A 19,802-nucleotide genomic window follows, 5' to 3' on the forward strand; every position below is an offset into this window, starting at 1 on the left:
TCCACCAATGAGAGGGCTCGCGGAGGCCATATTTATTAAGTGAGGTAGCCATGTTACTGCGGGGCATTCGTATCTCCCCGAGGAAGGCCTGTGTGCTGCCATCTTTATGCGGGGCGGCAGCGATTTCCCTCCCCCCTCCCCCCCGCAGTACCAAGTACGAAGTACCAAGAAAATCATCCCCGTGAAAAATGACTAATGCTTTCTACCTCCGACGAGTGGTAAATTATAGTAATAGCAATGGGGAACTACAATAACAGAAGGAACCCACGTAACGTTTGAGGAAAAGGAAGACTGGACCGCAATGACATCTGACCTCCTGACTCCCGAGTCCCCTCATTTGGCCCCGCCCCTCACTAGCTCTGCCTCCACCCCCTGAGTTCTAGCCCTGCCCCTGGGCATCGGGCCAGGTACTCCAGCTGCCCTCCCATATGCCGTCGTCCAAGAGCCCCGTCTCCGCCCCTCTTCCTTCTCCGGGGGAAGGGAGGGGACACCTCCCCTACCTCGGCAGCAGGAGTGGCTCTGCGACCTACCCTCCACTGCCCTTGGCCCGGGTGGCCGAAGCTAGGAGGGAGTGCAAAGTGGTACAAAAGCTATTGGAGGCGCCCGTACTTTGGACAGAGCGAGGTGGGTGGAGCGGCCAGTCCAAGGGTCACCAAGATGCTGGCTTTTGCAGCTAGAACCGTGGTGAGTGCGTGCCTTCGGGGGGCCCGGGGCGAGGGAAGGTCGGGAGGAGGAACAGAACCGGGAGATCCCCAGGGAGGGGGCACCCGAGGGAGGTGGCGATCCAGTGCAGGGCGATGGAACCTTGGAAAGCTCCAGCTGCGATGTCTCCAGGAGCTGCGCCCAAGGAGCTAGCGGTACGCAGTTCCCGTCTGTACTGGGAGGGCCTGCTTGGAGGGCTTGGGAGGCTGGGAGTGAACCTGACCCAGACCCCCGCGTCTTGAGCGCGGCCAGAGTCATTTGGGACGTAGTGCTTACGGCCTGGATGACCCATCTGGCTGGGACGCAGCAGGTGAAACTGGAGCTGATGAGGAGGCCCCGGGAGGAATGATTCAACCGGGCTCTCCCGGAAGATTATACAAGCAACTGTATCCCTTCCTCCCCTCTGGCTGTGAGTGATAGGCATAGATTCTTAGAGCTGAAAAAGGACCTTCGAGACCATCTAGCGCAACTCTTCATTTTACAACTGGGGAAACAGACCCAGAAGCCAAAGATGTCAAATCACTCAATTAAGAAGCCATTTACGAAGTGCTTACTATGTGCTAGACACTGGGGAATACAAGGACAAAGTAAAACAGACCTTGCCCTCAAGGAGCATACAATCTAGCCTTTGACTTCACGTGCATATATGGACAAATATGCAAAAGGTAGTGAGGGTCTGGGAGTTTGGCAGAACCACACTTCAGGGATATGTCTATAGAAAACTTCCCTTTTCCTCTGTCCAGCTCTGAAATTGGCAATTACGGCCCATGTCTTAACTGAAAATGAGAGAGCAGCATTAGATAGGCTCTACAGTTTCTTCTAGCTCTAATATTCTATCTTGCCTCCTCCTACCTGTTCCAGTCTTCTTATAGCTGTTACCCAATCTTCAGTCCAGTGACACTGGCCCCCTGGCTGTTTGGAGAACAAGGCATTCCATCTCTCAGCTCTGAGGATTCTCTCTAGCTGTCCCCCCATGCCTGGAACACTGTCCCTTTTCCACTCTGAATACTGACCTTCCTGACTTCCTTGAAGTCCCAATTAAAATGCTGTGTTCTACAGAAAGCCTTCCTTAACCCCTCTTGATTCTAGTGCTTTCCCTCATTTAATTCTTTCCTATTTATCCTATATATAGCTTGCCTTGTATATAACTCCATATTGTCTCCCCCATTAAAATTAAGCTCCTTGAAGGCAGGGACTTATCTTTTGCCTCTTTTTATATGCCCAGCACTTAGCACAGTGCCTGACACATAGTAGGTGCTTCATAAATGTTTATTCAATTGAAGTCCCTTCTAGCTCTAATACCCTATGAGTTCAGAAAGAGTTCTATGCTCTTAGCATGTTCTGTTTTGGTTTTTCTTTTCTTTTTCTTTTTTAAACCCCTACATTCTGTCTTGGAATCAATAATATGTATTGATTCCAAGACAGAAAAACAGTAAGGGCTAGGTAATGGGGGTTAAGTGACTAGTTCAGGGTTGTACAGCTAGAAGTGGCTAAGGCTAGATTTAAACCTAGGATCTCCCATCTCTAGCCCTGGCTCTCAATCCATGGAGCCACCTAACTGCCCCCAGTTTTTCTGATCCTGTCTCCCAAATTGTTTGTCTTTTCAGATAAAATTAACCCCTAAAAGACACTAAAAGTTGTTAATGAAATTAGGGAATATTCTTATTCACTCACCCATAATTCCACCTTCTAACCAGAGCTGCCCCTTTGCAGTTAATTTAAGAAAAAGAGGGTCATAAGGAGACACAAGGTGCTGCACCCTCTCCTCATCCTTATACCCACCCTCTAAAAGTGTGATATCACCAGGCTCTGCTCTGTTGTCCCCAGAGAAAGGTAACCATGTCTCCAATATTTCTGGAAAGATGTTTTTCCTGTACCACTCCTTCATAATATCTTGAGCTATCTATATTAATATCTCCTGCTTCCTTCTGAGAAAACTGATTAAACAATGCTTTCTGGCTTGGAGGGACTGGGGATGCCTAATAGCGTCAGTGACTGCCAAATGATGCAATGTTTTATGGACAACTGTCTATAATTTGAGAATCATTAATTAAATATCCACCCTACACCAGGCCAGAGAAGTCAAAGATGAAAAAGGACATAGTCTCTTATCATGGATTAATTTATAGTCTAGTGGGGGTATTTTGACCTGTATACAAAATAGAATATGTTATGAGTAAAGAATGGACCCAGGGGGACAGCTAGGTGGCTCAGTTGGATAGAGAGCCAGACCTGGAGATGGGAGTTTTGGGGTTCAAATGTGGCTTTAGACACTTCCTAACTGTGTGACCCTGAACAAGTCATTTAACCCCAATTGCCTAGCCCTTGTCGCTCTTCTGCCTTGGAATCAATACATAGGACAGGAAGGTAAGGATTAAAATAAATAAATAAATAAATAAATACATATGCACCCACACAAATCAACCTGGGGGAAATCTGTAAAGGAAGGAATCACATTGAGCTGGAGACATAGGAGATAGCACAAAGGAGATAACACCTGAGCTGGAGCTAAAATGGGAAAGATTGGAGTAAAGATGGAGAGAGAGAGTGTGTTCTAGGCATGACAGATGCACAGAGAAGAAAGAGTGAAAGACAAGATTAGGAAAGAAGTAGTAATCCAGTTTGGCTGACAGTGTAGGTGAAAGGGAATAATGTTCAATAAAGCTGGGAAGGCAAATTAAAGGCAAACTGTCCTCTGATAGTACTTTATATTCCCTTCAAAGAAAAATTCATATTTTATCCTAGAGGCAGTCAGGAACCAAGGAAGGATTTTGAGTGGGAGAGTGACTTAGTCTATAATGAAGATTGTTTGTCATCTCTTTGAATGATATATTAAGAGAGGGAGAGGTTGGAAACACAATTAAGAGCCTATTAAAATAGCCAAAATAAGAGTCCCCAGCCTCTTTCTCCAGAAAGCAGAAATTCTCCTGGCTTCTCAAGCAGTTTGGCTGCATCTGTCTTGACCACACTTAGGAACCCATTGGCTCCTCAAAAACTCTCCAAGCCAGGCAAAGCCACCAACACTCAAAAGCCTCCTCTTTCTTTATTCATCAACATCTTGCACCCTAGTTGCCATGCTACTACTCTACTGAAACTGCTGCCTCGATAATCACATATTATCTCCTAATTGCCAAATCCAATGGTCTTATTTCTGTCTTCATCTTCTATGGCATTTCACACTGTTGGCCTCTGGGACACTGCACAGTGATGGTCCTCCTCCTACTCCAACCACTTTTTTTTATCACCTTTGATACCTCATCTTCCTCCCACCTTTAAATGTGGGTGTACCCCTAGGCCTGTCCTTTCTCCTATTCTAAATCTTTCTATCTTTCTTCCTTTGGCAATCTTGTTACCTCTCACAGCCTCACAGTACCACCTCTGCACAAAGAATCCCTACTTCTGTATCTCCATTCTCACACTCCAGTGCTGACCCTTATCATTCTCAAATATGAACAGTTTGCAAAAGCCTCCTGCTTAGTCATTCTGCCTTCAGTCTTCCTTTTTACCACTGCCAAGCAGTCCTCCTTAAGCACTACTCTCTAACCATGTCATATGTGTTCATTCTATCATGTAGACTTTTTGAGACTCAATTTGAGGTTTTTTTGGCAAAGATACTGAAGTGGTTTGCCATTCCCTTCTGCAGCTCATTTGATGATTAAAAAAACTGAGGCAAACAGGGTTAAGTGACTTGCCCACGTTCATACATCTCCTAAATATTTGAAGCCAGGCTTGAACTCAGGTCTTCCTGACTCCAGGCCTGGCCACTATCCACTGTGTCACCTAGCTGCCCACATAATACAAATGATTACTCAAAAGATACTCAAAATCACCTTTAGCAATTCCCTGTTTCTTAACAAATAAAGTGTAAACTCCTCACCCTGGCATTCCAGTATATCCCCAATCTGGCTCCAATCTACCTTTTCAGTCTTATCTCACTTTAATGCCCTTTATATTATGTTTAAGGCTAAACTCAGGTGATACTTCCTCCACTAGCCTCATTTCATTGAACTCGGTTGCACTTCTAAAAGTAATCTCTCCCTTCAAATTTTTTATAGAATTCTGGGTCTCTCCTTTACACATACCATATTTTTCTCTTAGCTCAGGGTTATTTGTGTACATGTCTTATTATAAGCACTTTGGGGTAAATACTGTGAAGGTTTTTTCATCTTTGAATTGTCAGCAATTAAACTATGCCTTACATATAATGAACCTCTGATAAAATTTTGTGTCAATGAATTGAATGAAATTCTCCTCTTTTCCTCCTTCTCCCTCACCTCCAAGGCTACATCTCCACAACACTTCAGAAGCTATTACTCTAAATCTTTGGCTGTCATAGCTGGAAAGGAGTGTTGAGTTCATATAGTCTACATAATGAAATGATTTACAAAGGAGGAAAATGAAGAGTCACTTGAAAGGTGAAAGGATTTAACCAAGACTACTCAGGAAGCTACCTGAATCAAGCAAAATTTCATGGCAAACATGTTCCTTTTTTTATGTGTTTGTCCCATTCCCACCTAGCTGGAATTCATATTTGGAGATCAGTGCACCTACCACCATATTAACTATAGAGAAGCCCCTTGGGGAAGTCCAGCTTTCTCAGAGAGCAAGAGAGGTTAACCAGGATCTCTGGCCACCAGGATCCTTCCCTTCGCTGTTTAGGAGATAATGGACCATCGAGGTATCCCCTTAGAATCCTGACCTGACTGAACAGTGGATATTCCCACAGTGCAAAGTGTTTTCTTTGCACCCCTCCCCATGGCAATTTCTCATTCCAACAGGCCCAAATAAAATCAAACAAATGATTTTTTCCTTTCACATGTCACAGGCAACTTGCATAGAGCAGAGTCAGCTCAAAAAGGAAACAGGGCAGTTTTCCAGGCAGATCTACTCCCACCCCTGATCCACCCCTCTCAATCCTCTCCTCACACATACATTACACCCCAACACTTGTTTCAGGTTTCCTCCAGAGCTCCCCACAGCCAAGGATGTTGGAACAGCAACGGAAAACCAGTCAACTTAACCCTCCGCCCCTCCTAAAATTGGCTCTTGCCTTCTCTTTCCAGCCCAGGAGGCTGGTGGCTGCTCACTCACTAGGTCTTACCTGTCGGTCCGTCCGTCCATCTGTTCGTTCGAATGCTAGCACAGGTTAGGCTCAGAGCCTGAACCTGAGGCAGACAGACAAACAGGTTGAGCTCAGAGCCTCACCCCGCCATGGTTGACAGGCAGCAGCAGGGAGAGAAGGTACGATATCAAGCCATCATCAGTGACATCTTTTTATTCCCCTCTCTCAATCTCTCCGGGCTTATTCATTGTTTTATCTCTTTGGCATTCATCCCCTACAGGGTTTCCTTTTCCATGTCTCAAAGCACAAGTGATATACACTGAGAATATCCTCTTTTGCTTTATCATTCTTCCCACCCCCAGCAAAGGTACCTGTCAGCCTGAGGAAGACAGAAAGAGAAAGCATTCTGGGGAAGGGTCTTATGTCACTAATTCTATAGGTAGCACTCACCCTTGGGCTTCCTCTGATTTTTCATGCCTTCCTGTCATATTTTTTAACCTAAGAGATGGGTAGAGTGGGGGGAACAGGAGGGCAGAAAAGAGGAGTCACCTCTCAGCTTTCCTACTCCTAAGGTGAGGCAGGTGCAATCATTTTCTTCAAGACAGGTAAATAGTCCCAGTTCCCTTCTCAGTGCCAAGATCAGTGGCCCTAGCTCAGCCCAACTCCTACACGTGGGGCCAGGCTTTACCACACCCTTCCCCGACTCTTCCCATCTTCAGCCAGGCACCTTCCAGCCCCTCGGAGGCGGGAACACCTATTTGGCCTGGGGGAAAGGGGTGGGGCAGTACAGGTGCTTCCCTGTGTATCCTCTGGATGAGGACATAAATGCATTGGCTGGTCCCTGTTCAGGACCTTTGGATAGTTGGGGAATTCTTACCTGTGTGGCAGTAGTTGTATTGTGAAGGCATCCTTACCAGCTCTAACATCTAAGAAAATGTTTTGCTGCCTACAGATCAAGCCTTTGGGCTTCCTCAAACCAGTCTCCTTGAGGAAGGTGCCAGGCAGGTTTCAGGCACATCAAAACTCCCTGCCTCGACTGCCAGTGCCCCCCTTGCAGCAGACCCTGGATCACTACCTGCAAATTCTACAGCCCATAGTGAGTGAGGAGGAATGGAATAACACCAAGCATCTAGTGGATGAGTTCCGGAGTTCAGGGGGCGTAGGGGAGCGACTGCAGAAGAGCCTGGAACGAAGAGCCAGGAAGACAGACAACTGGGTATGTAAGATGGGAAAGGGCTGTTGGCTGCTTCCTCTCTGTGCCCACATCTAATCTTACTCCCTACTACCTTGTCCTCTTATTGAGTAGCAGGAGTTACTACTTTTATGGCCTCTGACCTTTAACCCCATCCATTTCCCTAGCTCAGAGCCTTCCTACCATTCCATCCTTCTTTTGACCCAGACACTCAACCTTGACATCGGGGAGCACCTCTCTCTCAAGCTTTGGGAAATCCAGAGGCACAACCCAAGAGGCACCAGGTTGGGAGTTAGTTGGGAGACTTAGAAAGTCAGAAGCTCCAAAGCAGAGAGATTCTCTGCTTCTTAACTCTCTTTGAGCTTCTAACCACAGATCCTAAGCCCAGACCCCTGCCTGTGTCTACCAGAGAGATAGCCAATGCCTCCCCAACCCTGATGAGTACAGTGGTTCCCATGGTAATAATTCATAAACTGAATCATAAACTTCTAGAATTGGAAGGAACCTTAGAGATCATCAAGACCTACCCCTCATTGTATAAATGAGGAGACTAAGTCTTAGAGAAATAAACTTGCCTAGTGTCATACAGTGAGTTAGTGGAGAGTTGGGACTAGAATGCAAGTATTCTGATTACCTCTAATGAAGTTCTGTTCACTGTCACATTACATTTATGAGCAAGGCATTTGAGATTCATTGTGTTTTGTATTTTCTGTGACTGGAGGATTCTCCTCCCCCTAGTTCTAGCTTATTCATATTAATCGAGCTTTCTAGATTACATTTTGAAGACCCCATGAAGCAGACTGATGGTGAGCTAATAGTATTATAGGTTTTAAAACTGAAAGAGACTTATCTAATTCAACCTCTTTATTTCTGGAGAAGAAGAAATTATGAGGGAAACTGAAGCACAGAGTCAGGAAGAGATTTTACTTAGGATTCAGATAGACTCCATGCCAATTCCTATCCTAATGTTGGATCCCAGCAAGATTAGCTCCCTTAGAGTGCCCATTTCATAAGAAATCTGCCAATCAGGGGGCAGCTGGGTGGTTCAGTGGATTGAGAGCCAGGCTCAGAGACAGGAGCTCCTAGATTCAAATCTGGCCTCAGATGCTTCCCAGTTGTGTGACCCTGGGCAAGTCACTTAACCCCCACTGCCTAGCCCTTACCACTCTTCTGCCTTGGAACTGATACATGGTATTGATTCCAAGATGGAAGGTAAGGGTTTAAAAAAAAATCTGCCAATCAATCGGTCTATGTTTACTAATGGCCCATCATGGACAATACCTTAGACTAAGTCCTAGAACAGTGATGGCAAACCTTTTAGAGACTGAATGCCCAAACTGCAACCCTCACGATAAATGTGAGTGCATGTGTGTGAATGCCCAAACTGCAACCCTCACGATAAATGCGAGTGTGTGTGTGTGTGTGTGTGTGTGTGTGTGTGTGTGTACGCACACACGCACACCGCCTTACTCCAGACAGGAGCACTCCCATTGGACCACTGGGCCAAATTAGATAACCTACTTGTGGATAAGGGAGAGTTAACTGAGCTAAGACCGGGATTTGGGTAGAGTGTATCAAGGGTTTCCAGATTGAGTGGCATAAAGTTCGGCCTCAACTGCTTCCTGTGAGAGGCTCCAGGTCCTAGCCAGTTGGTCTGTGACAGGCATCTGCCCTTCTCCTTCCTTCCCCAGCTATCTGAGTGGTGGCTGAAGACTGCCTACCTCCAGTACCGACAACCTGTGGTGATCCACTCTAGCCCAGGCCTGGTGCTCCCCAAACAAGACTTTGTGGATTCACAGGGTCAGCTTCGGTGAGTGAAAGGGTATTTCAGGGAAGGGACATGGGTTGGTGAGAGGGAATGAACAAGCTAGGTGGGATCATTCTAGAGCAGAGTAGGATGCCTGCCTAGATCTCTAGCTACCTTAGGGCCCCCTCCCCAGTGCAGCCCATGATTCAAGCATCTCACACACACAAACACTCTCACAGACACACTCACATATACACACACACACACACACACACACACACACACACACACACTCCCTTGGAGTTTAGGCACATTCCTCTGGGCTTGGGTTTTGCTTCCTTGAGTTTAGGCAAAGTCTTTCTATCCCTCCTATCATATGTCTGGCTGACCCTCCTCCCCCTGCCTTGAAACTCAACCCGCTGTGTCTGGCCTCTCAAAAACAGCCTTTGTACAGGGTTACCTTTTCCATACTTAGCCCTTATCACCTGCTCCAGCACTCAACTCTAGTCTGCCTCTGTACAAAAATACTCATCAGTAGGGATCCCCTGCCTAGCCTAACCACTTGAGCCCCTTAAAGGCACAGGTGCCCAATTTCGGATTGGTCTTCATACCTCACTGTGGGCTCTGTGTGAATGAAGGACAACAGAAGGTGGAGGTAGACTGTAGCCATACATTCTTTTTTTTTTTTAATTTAGAATAATTTTCCACAGTTACATGATTCTTGTTCTTTCCCTCCCCCGTCCCAAGCAGTTCCACTAGATTATACATGTATTATTGTTCAAAACCTATTTCCATATTATTTATATTTGCAGCAGAGTGATCTTTTAACATCAAAACCCCAATCACATCCCCATCAAACCACGTGATCAATCATATCTTTTTCTTCTGCATTTCTACCTCTGAATGTGGCTAGTCTTCTTTCTCATAAGTCCCTCAGCCTTGCTCTGGATTCTTGCATTCCTACTAGTAGAAAAGTCTGTTACATTCAATTGTACCACAGTGTATCAGTCTCTGTGTACCATGTTCTCCTGGTTCTGCTCCTTTTGCTCTGCGTCAATTCTTGGAGGTCTTTCCAGTTCATATAGAATTCCTCCAGTTCATCATTTCTTTCATTACAATAATATTCCAACAACATTAGATCTGTTCAGCCATTCCCCATTCAATGGACACCCCCTCATTTTCCAATTTTTTGTCACCAAAAAGAGTGCAGCTATAAATATTTTTGTACAAACATTTTTCTTTATTATCTCTTTGGGTACAAACCCAGCAGTGGTATCAGCTATAAATTCTTAATAAATCAAGGCAGGATAAAGAAAGAAGACAGAAATCATAGTAAGCCACTAACTGGCCCCTTCCTCAAGATTTGGGGGAAAAGATACCTCCTCCCTTCCTGGATTGGCCCTTTGGAATAGGGTATATCATTGTTACAGAATTTAACAACTTCCTTTCATCTTCCCATTTGACTGCAGTTCAGAGACATAAGCCCTTGTACTTTCTTCTTAAGGTTCTGATATATCAGGAGTGATTTGAGACATTCCTCTCCTAGCCAGCACCTTTGGCCAGGGGTAACTGAGGCTCCTCATAGCTATTGGAGGTGAAAAGAACTCTGATAGAAGGGGAGCTAAGGGCTTCTCTCCAGGAGCCAAGTCTCATGGCACAATAGAAAGTTAGACCTAGGATTTATAGAGATCATCTAATCTAATCCCCTCATTTGACAGATAGGGAAACCAAGACCCAGAGATGGAGTAATGGTTTATTTTTAATCATACACTTAATCTGTAACAGAATTGATACCAAAATATATGCTAGTATGGGGCTTTTCTTACCGTGCCAAACCATCTTCTCACCTGCCAAGTTTCTCCACCCACCATGTATACATCTTCTTCCTTAGCCAACTTGTGGTAAGGCAAGGTGCCAAGCCTGAGATCCTCTCCTCTGATCTAGTATTATTGTTATTGGTTGTCTGAATTTTATCTCTAATTGGCCCCTGCAGGTTTGCTGCCAAACTCATAGAAGGAGCTCTGGATTTCAAGGCCATGATTGACAAGTGAGCATGCTTTTTGCCATCTCTGCCCTTTGATCTCTCCTCTTCCCATCCAGATGTCCTCAACCCCATAGGCACTTCCTCTTTCCCTTCCACCAACTAGTAATCTATAGTATATTTAGGGTTAGAGTGAAGATGATGATAACAATCAGGGTCATCATCTTCTGCTAATTCAGGAACCCAGAACTGTGCCTCCTTCCCCAAGCCTGGGCGCCCAACCTAATTACAGTTCAAACTGTTGTTGAAGCCACCCTCCCCTTTGAGCTCTCTCCTCCTCCCAACAGTGGGCTGGGGGTGGTTGAATTCTCCCAACCTTGGTCAGTTTCACTTCCTGTTTCCTGAGTTGGGAGGAGTGGGACCCAGTAACCGGGAATCAGGACAGCTGGGTTCACCATCTAGAATAATCTGCATTGTCTCCTCTGCTGGGTTTTCCTGGGAAGGGTAAAATGATTTCATAGAATTCTAAAACATTGCCGCTTAGAACATCATTATATAAACTCCCCACCCAGGCTCCCCTCTTGACACACTAAGCATCCAGGAAAGGGGTCCTGGGACTCATGAATAAAGGAAATGTAAGGGATTCAGGAGCAAATGGCCCCATCCAGGTCCTCTGTCTCCCTAGTGCCCCAATGACCCATCTCCCAGACCCATCTCCATCCCTACCTTCCCCTTTCCAGTGAGACTCTGCCAGTGGAATATCTCGGAGGAAAACCACTGTGTATGAACCAGTACTACCAGATCCTCTCATCCTGCCGAATCCCAGGTCCCAAGCATGACTCGGTTGTTAACTACAGCAGAGCAACTAAGCCCCCTATACATATCACCGTTGTGCACAATTTCCAGGTTTGACCTAGAGTGGTGCTTAGCCTCTTTCAGAGGCAGTGGGGATGGGGTGAGCTGGGAGGAAAGGAGGGAAGTCATCGGCACTTGCTTGTTACTCTTTTCCAATGCATGGAGAGAACCCAAATTCTGCTTGTATCCTCCCCAACCCTGAGAAGCTGTTTCTGGGTCTAGAATCATGAAGGATTCTCCCATCCTACTTAAGAAAGCTGTCCTGTACTTTTCTCTCAGACAAGGGCCACCGGCCAGGAGGAGGGGTATGACCTTCCCCATCCCTTTGGCTCTGGGACTGCTCTTGCTATCTAAATAAGCTTCTTTCTTCTAAACAAGCATGTTCTCCCTTTTCCACTGAGACTCTGGAGTCCTGGACTTCTCCTACCTCAGCTTCCCCTTAGGTCATCCCTGTATAAGTGGGTCCATCCTTAGGGTGCTTGGCAAACTAGGCCCCCAATAGCATCCAAAGAGGGGAAATTTTGTTTAAAATGAATATCAAGGGTGGAGACTGGCACAGAAATCAACCTGTAGCCTGAGGGCAGTGAGTGTGGGAGGAGGGAAAGAAAGCCTGGTGCCAGGTGACTACTCCCAGGATCTAATCTAAGTAGCAAGAGGGTGTAGAAAAGCCTTCAGTATGAACACTATGTGAATGTGCCCCTCGGGTCTTGTAGCTCCCTGGTCTTCTTGTTCTCCTGAGTCATTGAAGAACTGTAGCTGTCTGGCTCCTGGAACACAGGAAACCTGGTCTTTTTTTTCCTGTCTCCCCACTCCCAGGAGTAGCTTTGTCTCTGACAGTGGGAACACTTTCAGAAAAGGCCATCCCTGCCCTCAGAAGGTTCTGCCTCACTGGCAGTCTCGAAGGACCTTTTTAGCCCAACCTTCCCTTCTCCTTACTCATCGCACCTTTCTTCACTCTTCTGTTCCCTTCAGTTTTTTGAGTTGGAAGTGTACCACAGTGATGGGACACCCTTTACTGCAGACCAGATCTTCACACAACTGGAAAAGATCTGGAACTCGTCCCTGCAGACCAACAAGGAGCCCATTGGCATTCTTACCACCAATCACCGAAACACCTGGGCCAAGGCTTACAATAACCTCATCAAAGGTCTGGGCAAGAAAGCTCCTCCCTGTCCCCTGTTCCCTATGGCCCCAGAGAAGGCCAAGAATCAGGTTGGATAGGAGGAAAGGGAGAGGGGACCTGTCCAGGCCTGTTACCTTGGCTCCCAAATGGGCAAAGAATAGGGTGAGGTGTCTATAAGTGTCATTAGCCTCTAGTCCTGGACCATATGAGAGACAGGCTTTCTTCCCAACAAACAGGACAGTCGAATCTCTTCTTCAAGAACCCACAGTGGTTCCTGTTGCCATAGCACAGTATGGTAGAAATAGCACTGGGTTTGGATGCAGAACACTTGGGTTCAAATCTTAGTACTGCCACTTGTTGAACAATCCATTTAACCTTTCTGGGCCTCTGTTTCCTTATCTGAAAATTGGGAGTTCTAACATCCCTTCCAGCTCTGGGCTTTGCTTTTATCTCCCTGCCCTCTTCTGCCTGTCCAAATATGGCCCTAAAGCCTACTCTAACCACCCTCATCCAGAGTGGCCTGTCCCTCTTCTGACCTCCTACTTAAACTCCCTGCCACATGTCAGCACTCTGGTTTCATAAGTGCTGTCCTCCCAACTAGGCTTAAAGGTTCCTTAAAGACAGGGATTGTGTTTTATACCTCTCACTCCTCCACAGTGCCTGGTACAGGCCTACGCACATAGGGACTTAGTAAAGGCTTGCTGGTTGATGATAGTGTCCCTGACATGGAATCCTCCTATCACTTCCCTGACCCACAACTCATTCTCTCTTCTCTCAATTCCTCTGCCTCTCCACCTGATTCACAGACAAAACAAACAAGGCTTCAGTCCGTTCGATACAGAAGAGTATCTTCACTGTGTGCCTGGATGCGCCTATGCCCCGGGTCTCAGAGGACATCTACAAGAGCCGGGTGGCTGGCCAGATGCTGCATGGAGGAGGCAGCAAACAAAACAGTGGGAACCGCTGGTTTGATAAAACCCTTCAGGTAGAGGTCCCAGGGTTGGTTCACTAATCCATCCAGCAAAATTCCTGATGTTCCTTAAGAAAGAAGAGGAAATCTCAGCCCAAACTCAGATCTCAGAATCCTAGCCTCAAAAAGGGGATCTGGGACAATTCAATTCAGCAAACATTTTTTAAAGGACCTATCCATGTCCGATTCTCTTCCAGATGAAGAACTGAACCCCAGAGAGGAGAGGTTTGTCCTGAATCACAGAGGGAGTTTGTGGCAGAGCTGAGTACAGCCTAGATCTTTTTACTCCCATGCCAGGGTGGTTTCCACTGTACTATGTAGGAAATGGCAAACCACTCCAATAACTTTGCCAAGAAAACCCCAAATGGGGTCACAAAGAGTTGAACACATCTGAAAAATGACTGAACAACAAAATGTTCTCCTGGCCTGTGCCACTCATGTAGATGCCCCTCCTTTGTTTTAGTAGATCTTTGGACCCTACTGTATCTCAGACAGATTTCCCCTCTGGTGCCCAGCCCCAGCCTGGGGCAGTGTCAGCTCACTGTTTTCCCTCTGGACCTGGCAGCTCATAAAGTACTTTGAGCTCCAGGGATGCAGACATCGCTGCTGTAATTACTGACCAATCAACCTGTCATTATGAGGCACAAGGGTTTCCGGAAGCTGGAGTAGACTCTTCCCTACAATACAGTACACAGAAGACTCCTCATCTCCCTCTCCTCAGTCAACACCCCACCACCTGTCTGGGGCAGCCTAGCCAAGCCCTTTGTCACAAAAATAGTAAGCTTTATAAAGCACTTTTCTCAAAACAACTTGGTTAAGAAAGCAATATGTGTCATTAGCCTTACTTTGCAAGAAGGGAGCTGAGGCTTAGAAAGTTAAGTGACTCTCCCAGGGTTCCATAGCTCCCCTTGCCTCTGGCCAAGACCAGGAGAGGATACAGAATAATAGCTAGATGGAGAAAGAGATCTGGAAGCACATGCTTCCCAAGGGGTAAAGAAGAAAGGTGCTCTCTTGGCCCTGGAGTTAACAAGTTTCTCCATCATTCTCCAGTTTGTAGTGGCAGAGGATGGCTCCTGTGGACTTGTGTATGAACATGCTGCTGCAGAGGGCCCCCCCATCGTGGCACTCCTGGACCACATCGTGGAGTTCACGTGAGGCACCCTCCCTTTCATTAACTTAGGAAGTAGAACAGCAGCCTTTTTCCCAAAGTGGTGTTGGCTGATGCTGAGTCATAGCCACTCTTTTCTACTAACTCCCCTTGTGACCAGTGGCACACAGTTATGAGATCACTGTTTTGTGGGTTTGATCTGAGAAGGAGGAAGAACATTTTTCTCTGAGAAAATTTTTCTCTGAGAAAATTTTTGCCCCATTTTCTTCATGAGTATTAAAGTCATTCAATTTTCAGCCCTCCAGGGCTGAAGGGGGCTCCCCTCAGACGCCTAGACCCTTTCTTTTCTTCTCCCCTCCCCACTTAAAATAAAAGAGACCCAGCCTATGCACCTTTGTTCTTGGCTTTGGGATAGGGCCCATCCTGATATTTCTATTCTCTTCCTGCCCCGGGGGGCCTAGGATAAGGACTAAGGTTCTAGTCTCCTTCACAGGAAGAAGCCAGAGCTTGTGAGGTCACCCATGATTCCCCTACCCATGCCCAAGAAGCTGCGCTTTAACATCACCCCTGAGGTTAAGAGTGACATCGAGAAGGCCAAGCAGAACCTCAACATGTAAGTTCCTGAAAGAAGCAGCCCCTCCGCCCTAGAGGCCTTCTTTTGCTAAGGGGAGGAATAACCTCTCCGCCCCATGTCCCTAACCATGCTCAAGATCTCCCTTACTAGAACCCCAACGTGCCCTTCCCTCTCTGAGATCTCCTTCACCCTGCTCCTCCTGCCCTCCTTCTCCAGCATGGTACAGGACTTGGACCTTACAGTGCTAGTGTTCCATCACTTTGGGAAGAATTTCCCCAAGTCAGAGAAGATGAGCCCAGATGGTTTCATCCAGATGGCCCTACAGCTGGCCTATTACAGGTTAGACATTCCCTCAACCAGGGTAGGAACATGGCCTGGGGGAGGTGGAAAGAGGCTGCGGAGCTGTGCTGTGGCTCCATGGGGATTAAATATAACACTGGGGTCTCTGGGAGAGAACCCAAAATGCCGTTTAGGTTGACTAGTCCTTCCCTCTCACCCTCCCCATCAGAATCTATGGTCAGTCCTGTTCCACGTATGAGAGTGCTTCACTCCGAATGTTCCATTTGGGCCGGACTGACACCATCCGTTCCAACTCTACTGATTCCCTCAATTTTGTGAAAGCCATGGACAGTGCTGACATGACAGTGAGTCAGGGCCAAATGGGCATGGGAGAGTGTGGTTCACCCCTAAATTCTAGCAACTCCTAGATCAGAATCTCCATGCTGAACCCCCACATAATCCAAAGCAATTACTGAGCTCCTCTGAGTCTGCTTGGAATTCCCCAGGTCCAAAGTATAGAGCCCAGTTTCCATTCCTAGCCCTCCAGGAGAGCCAGCCAGGGCCACCATACCTCTCTGACCCATTTGCTTCCTGCAGGAGCAAATGAAGGTTGAGCTTCTGAGGAAGGCTGTGATGTCCCACAGATCATACACTGACAGGGTGAGTGGACTTTGGGGCCTACCTTTCCTCCTCTAGGGTTGGTCCCTTGGGAAGGAAAGGCTTCAATTAGAAAGTACAAATTGGGCCAGAGCATGTCTCCCTCTTAACCTCTTAAACATCCTGTGCCCCTATTGCTAACTTTTCATTGACTCATTCATTAATTCCATGGACATTTGGAGGGAGTCTGCTATGCCCAAAGCTTTCTGCTAAGAACAGCGGGTATAGAAAAGTAGGAGACAAGATTACAGCCATCCAGAAATGTATAGCCTGGATCAGGAGTCAAGAATCCTTGGGCAAGTAACCTCTGAGCCTCTGTTTCTTCCCCTATAAAACAGGAAGGTTGGATTATATGATCTCTCAGATCCCTTCCTGTGTTCAAGTTTCCATGATCTTGGCTTACTGTGGGTAATCATCCTCTCTTCAGGCTCTTTCCTGTCTCCTTTATCACAACCCTCTTCTACAACTAAAGGCCAGCCCCTTGTGCCCCCAGGAAATGGGCCTCAGCAGCAAGTCATTCTGTCCCCCATACTCTCTATATCTCTCTTCCCTTGTCCCTCATCTCTCCCAGGCTATCAAAGGGGAAGCCATTGACCGACACCTATTGGGCCTAAAGCTTCAGGCCATCGAGGAACTAGTGAGCATCCCTGAGATCTTCATGGACACGTCCTATGCTATTGCAATGCACTTTAACCTCTCTACCAGCCAGGTGAGATTACTGATCACTCCTCTCACAACCCCCACTACTGCCACCCCTCACTGTGAACCCCAGCCCAGGGGCACTTGGGGGAAAAAAACTGGGTCAGAATGGAAGAAACAACTTGGACTTCCCACTTGCCTGCTACCTCTCTAGAATTCAGCTCTGTTTCTGTTTCTCTAGGTCCCTGCCAAGACTGACTGTGTCATGTGCTTTGGACCAGTAGTCCCTGATGGTTACGGTGTCTGCTACAACCCCATGGCTGAACACATCAACTTTGTAATCTCTGCCTTCAACAGCTGTGCTGAGACCAATGCTGCCCGTCTCGCGCACTACTTGGAGAAGGCCCTGCTGGACCTACGTACCTTGTTGCAGGAACACCCACGGGCCAAGCTGTGAGCTGTCTCTGGCTCAAGAGAAGAGACTCTGGGGGAAGGACAGGAGTAGATGGACAGGGTATGACTTACCAGTGGCCTCTGAACTGTTGGGGTCTCAGGCCTTCCTGGCAAAAGCAAAGCCAAGTCCCCAGCCTGGCACTGCATAGCATCCACACCAGCCAATTCTGCCACTGTCCAGGACTTTAGACCTAATCTCTTCTACCTTTTGCTCCTTCTGAAGCCTCATTTCCAAAACCCTCCTGGGATATAGGCTCACATCCCACCCCACCCAGCTCTTCCTTACATCTTGTACAGCTCCACATGGGCCCAACACAAGAGGGATCTCTCTCCTCTAGACCCCAGCTCAGGGCCAGCACCAAGTCTAGCCTGTGATCTTCATCATCCAGCTTCTTTACTGCTATAGTTAAGAAGAGGCATTGAGGTATCTTGGCCACCTCTGGTATACTGGGACCAGGACTAGGTTTGGATTTTGGAAATCAAGTGCCTTCAATAACATCATTTTCTCTGTTGGCCCCATCCCTTTTAGGAGTTCTTCACTCTCCCTAATCCCTAGCCAGTGGTGGAAAAAGCCCCTGGTGCTATCTCTCATAGGAATTCTTAAGCTATTAGCCCAAGTCTGGGCTGTATCTAACAGTGGCTATAAGCCTCACCTCCCTCCAGATCCTCTGTCTTTGGAGAGAGAGAGCCAGGAACAGTCTTGTGAAAGATAATACTCCTGCAGCCTAGTATATCTGCACTGTTTACAAGGAATACCCCCGCCCCCATGGTGGATGGAAAGAATGGTGGATGGAAAATACAGTCTATTTATTCTCAAGCTGGGGCCCTCCTCCTCCTCACCCCAATCCCCAATTTATGGAGGGTAGTCAGGGGATAATAGACTTTGTCTTGGAGAACTAGCCAGGCTTGAGTCTTATTGGAGCCTCTGGGGAAAGGGAACAGAAGAGAGAGGGGAATCAATCAAGCACTTCACTCTCACTCTCTCCCAGGTTTGCATGAATTTGATTGTTCATGTTATGGCTCAGACACTATCTTTGATAATGTAGCTAGCTCCCTGGGCCCCTTGGCTCTGTCTATATGAAACCTGATCCATTGTGAATGATTGTATAATAATAATGTGGAAACTAATAAAAGGGAAATCTGTTGGAAAACTGCATGGAGCACAAGGACCTGCTACAGGAATGGCTGCCAACTCCCCTCATCCATATTCCAGCATTGTCTTCATAATGCCGGCCATAAAGAAGCAAGGGGAAAAAAGAAAGATTCCACCTCAGTTGTATAACCTTCCTCCAAGAAGCTTGACCTGGTTGAAGGGAACATGGAACTAAGTACTTCCATTTAATCCAGTTCTCCCAACAACCCCATCTATCGTGGAAGCAGTAGGGAGCCATCAGTTCAACAAACCTTATGCTTCCAGCCCCTTAGATGGGCAAACTGTCCCTTAAGAAAAGTAAAGTACCTCCCAAAGTCACATAGCCAGGCTTCAACTAGGACCCAGATTCTCTGCATCCCAGCCCCATAGTCTTTCCAAGCACAAGCAAACACAAGTACCTTATGTTGGGGAAAAAAATATGAACTGGCCAATATCTTACCAAATTGCCTTCTGAATGGCAGGACAGTGTTAGTTCTATCTAATAAAGCAGTTGGAAGCCTCTATGCTCATGACAAACTCAACTTCCTGCCTAAGTATGATTTTAGCCTTACTCTGAAGAACACACTGGGCCAACCTCTAGAACTCATTCATTGAATATTAATACTATGTTCTGAGCCCTTTGCTTGGCTCTGTAGGAGAGAAGAAAAAAACATCCATGTTCTTAAGGAACCCAATTTATGGCAATGGATCCATAATCTTGATATGGGCATTCCCTTTACTAATATAGGTTGCGATCCATCTGTATACAATTCTTTTCTTGTGCAGAGATCACCAATACTGTGACATGGCCACATGCTGGCTTTTGGGAGGTGGTACAGCCTTTTAAGCTTGTATTGAAAGTATTGAAAAAGGCTTTTGGGGGATTCTGGGTGGAAAGGTATGGGGAAGGTTCATGAATCAAGTCTTGGTGGGAAAAAGCAGATTCCATATGGTTTGGCCAACCATGGAAAACAAGGTATGATTGGAGAAGAACTTAAAAATCACTTTCCTACAACCCTGCCTGTAATTCTCATAAAGTAGATGCATTGCAATATCTCTTAAAAGTTATCAGGCAGCTGGGTGGCTCAGTGAATTAAGAACCAGGCCTAGAGATGGAAGGTCCTGGGTTTAAATCTGATATGTCCTAGCTGTGTGATCCTGGGCAAGTTACTTAACCCCATTGCCTAACCCTTACCACTCTTCTGCCTTGGAACCAATACATAAGACTGATTCTAAGACAGAAGATAAAGGTTTTGAAGAAGAAAAAAAAGTTGTTGGGCTTCAAGAAAACCTCCTTAGGCTGTTGTTACTTGCTATAACTTAACTTG

General features: G+C 46.6%; 1 protein-coding gene across 4 annotated transcripts; it reads left to right on the forward strand.

Moving 5' to 3' along the window:
- The first annotated feature begins 499 nt into the window (after positions 1-499).
- Positions 500-19,016, forward strand: CRAT (carnitine O-acetyltransferase). 4 transcript variants are annotated; one of them, XM_044664001.1, is made up of 14 exons: positions 500-684; positions 6,717-6,980; positions 8,648-8,766; positions 10,697-10,750; positions 11,425-11,590; positions 12,512-12,686; positions 13,469-13,647; positions 14,683-14,783; positions 15,234-15,353; positions 15,531-15,653; positions 15,823-15,958; positions 16,191-16,253; positions 16,822-16,959; positions 17,131-19,016. In XM_044664001.1, exons 1-14 carry the CDS (start codon positions 658-660, stop codon positions 17,344-17,346), a joined length of 1,881 nt encoding a protein of 626 aa, XP_044519936.1. In that variant the 5' UTR covers positions 500-657; the 3' UTR covers positions 17,347-19,016. The 4 variants fall into 4 exon arrangements, with proteins under 4 accessions (XP_044519936.1, XP_044519937.1, XP_044519938.1 ...); XM_044664002.1 differs by having other exon boundaries at positions 16,822-16,887; XM_044664003.1 differs by having other exon boundaries at positions 6,717-6,860.
- Positions 19,017-19,802: the final 786 nt, after the last annotated feature.

This window comes from Gracilinanus agilis, chromosome 2 (genome assembly GCF_016433145.1).
Source record: "Gracilinanus agilis isolate LMUSP501 chromosome 2, AgileGrace, whole genome shotgun sequence".
Classification (NCBI taxonomy): domain Eukaryota; kingdom Metazoa; phylum Chordata; class Mammalia; order Didelphimorphia; family Didelphidae; genus Gracilinanus; species Gracilinanus agilis.

Coding starts and splice junctions, on each gene's coding strand:
- CRAT (XM_044664000.1), top strand. CDS start 798: ATGGAACCTTGGAAAGCTCCAGCTGCGATGTCTCCAGGAGCTGCGCCC. Junction 12,687..13,468: donor TTACAATAACCTCATCAAAG/GTCTGGGCAAGA, acceptor CCTGATTCACAG/ACAAAACAAACAAGGCTTCA. Junction 16,960..17,130: donor TTAACCTCTCTACCAGCCAG/GTGAGATTACTG, acceptor CTGTTTCTCTAG/GTCCCTGCCAAGACTGACTG.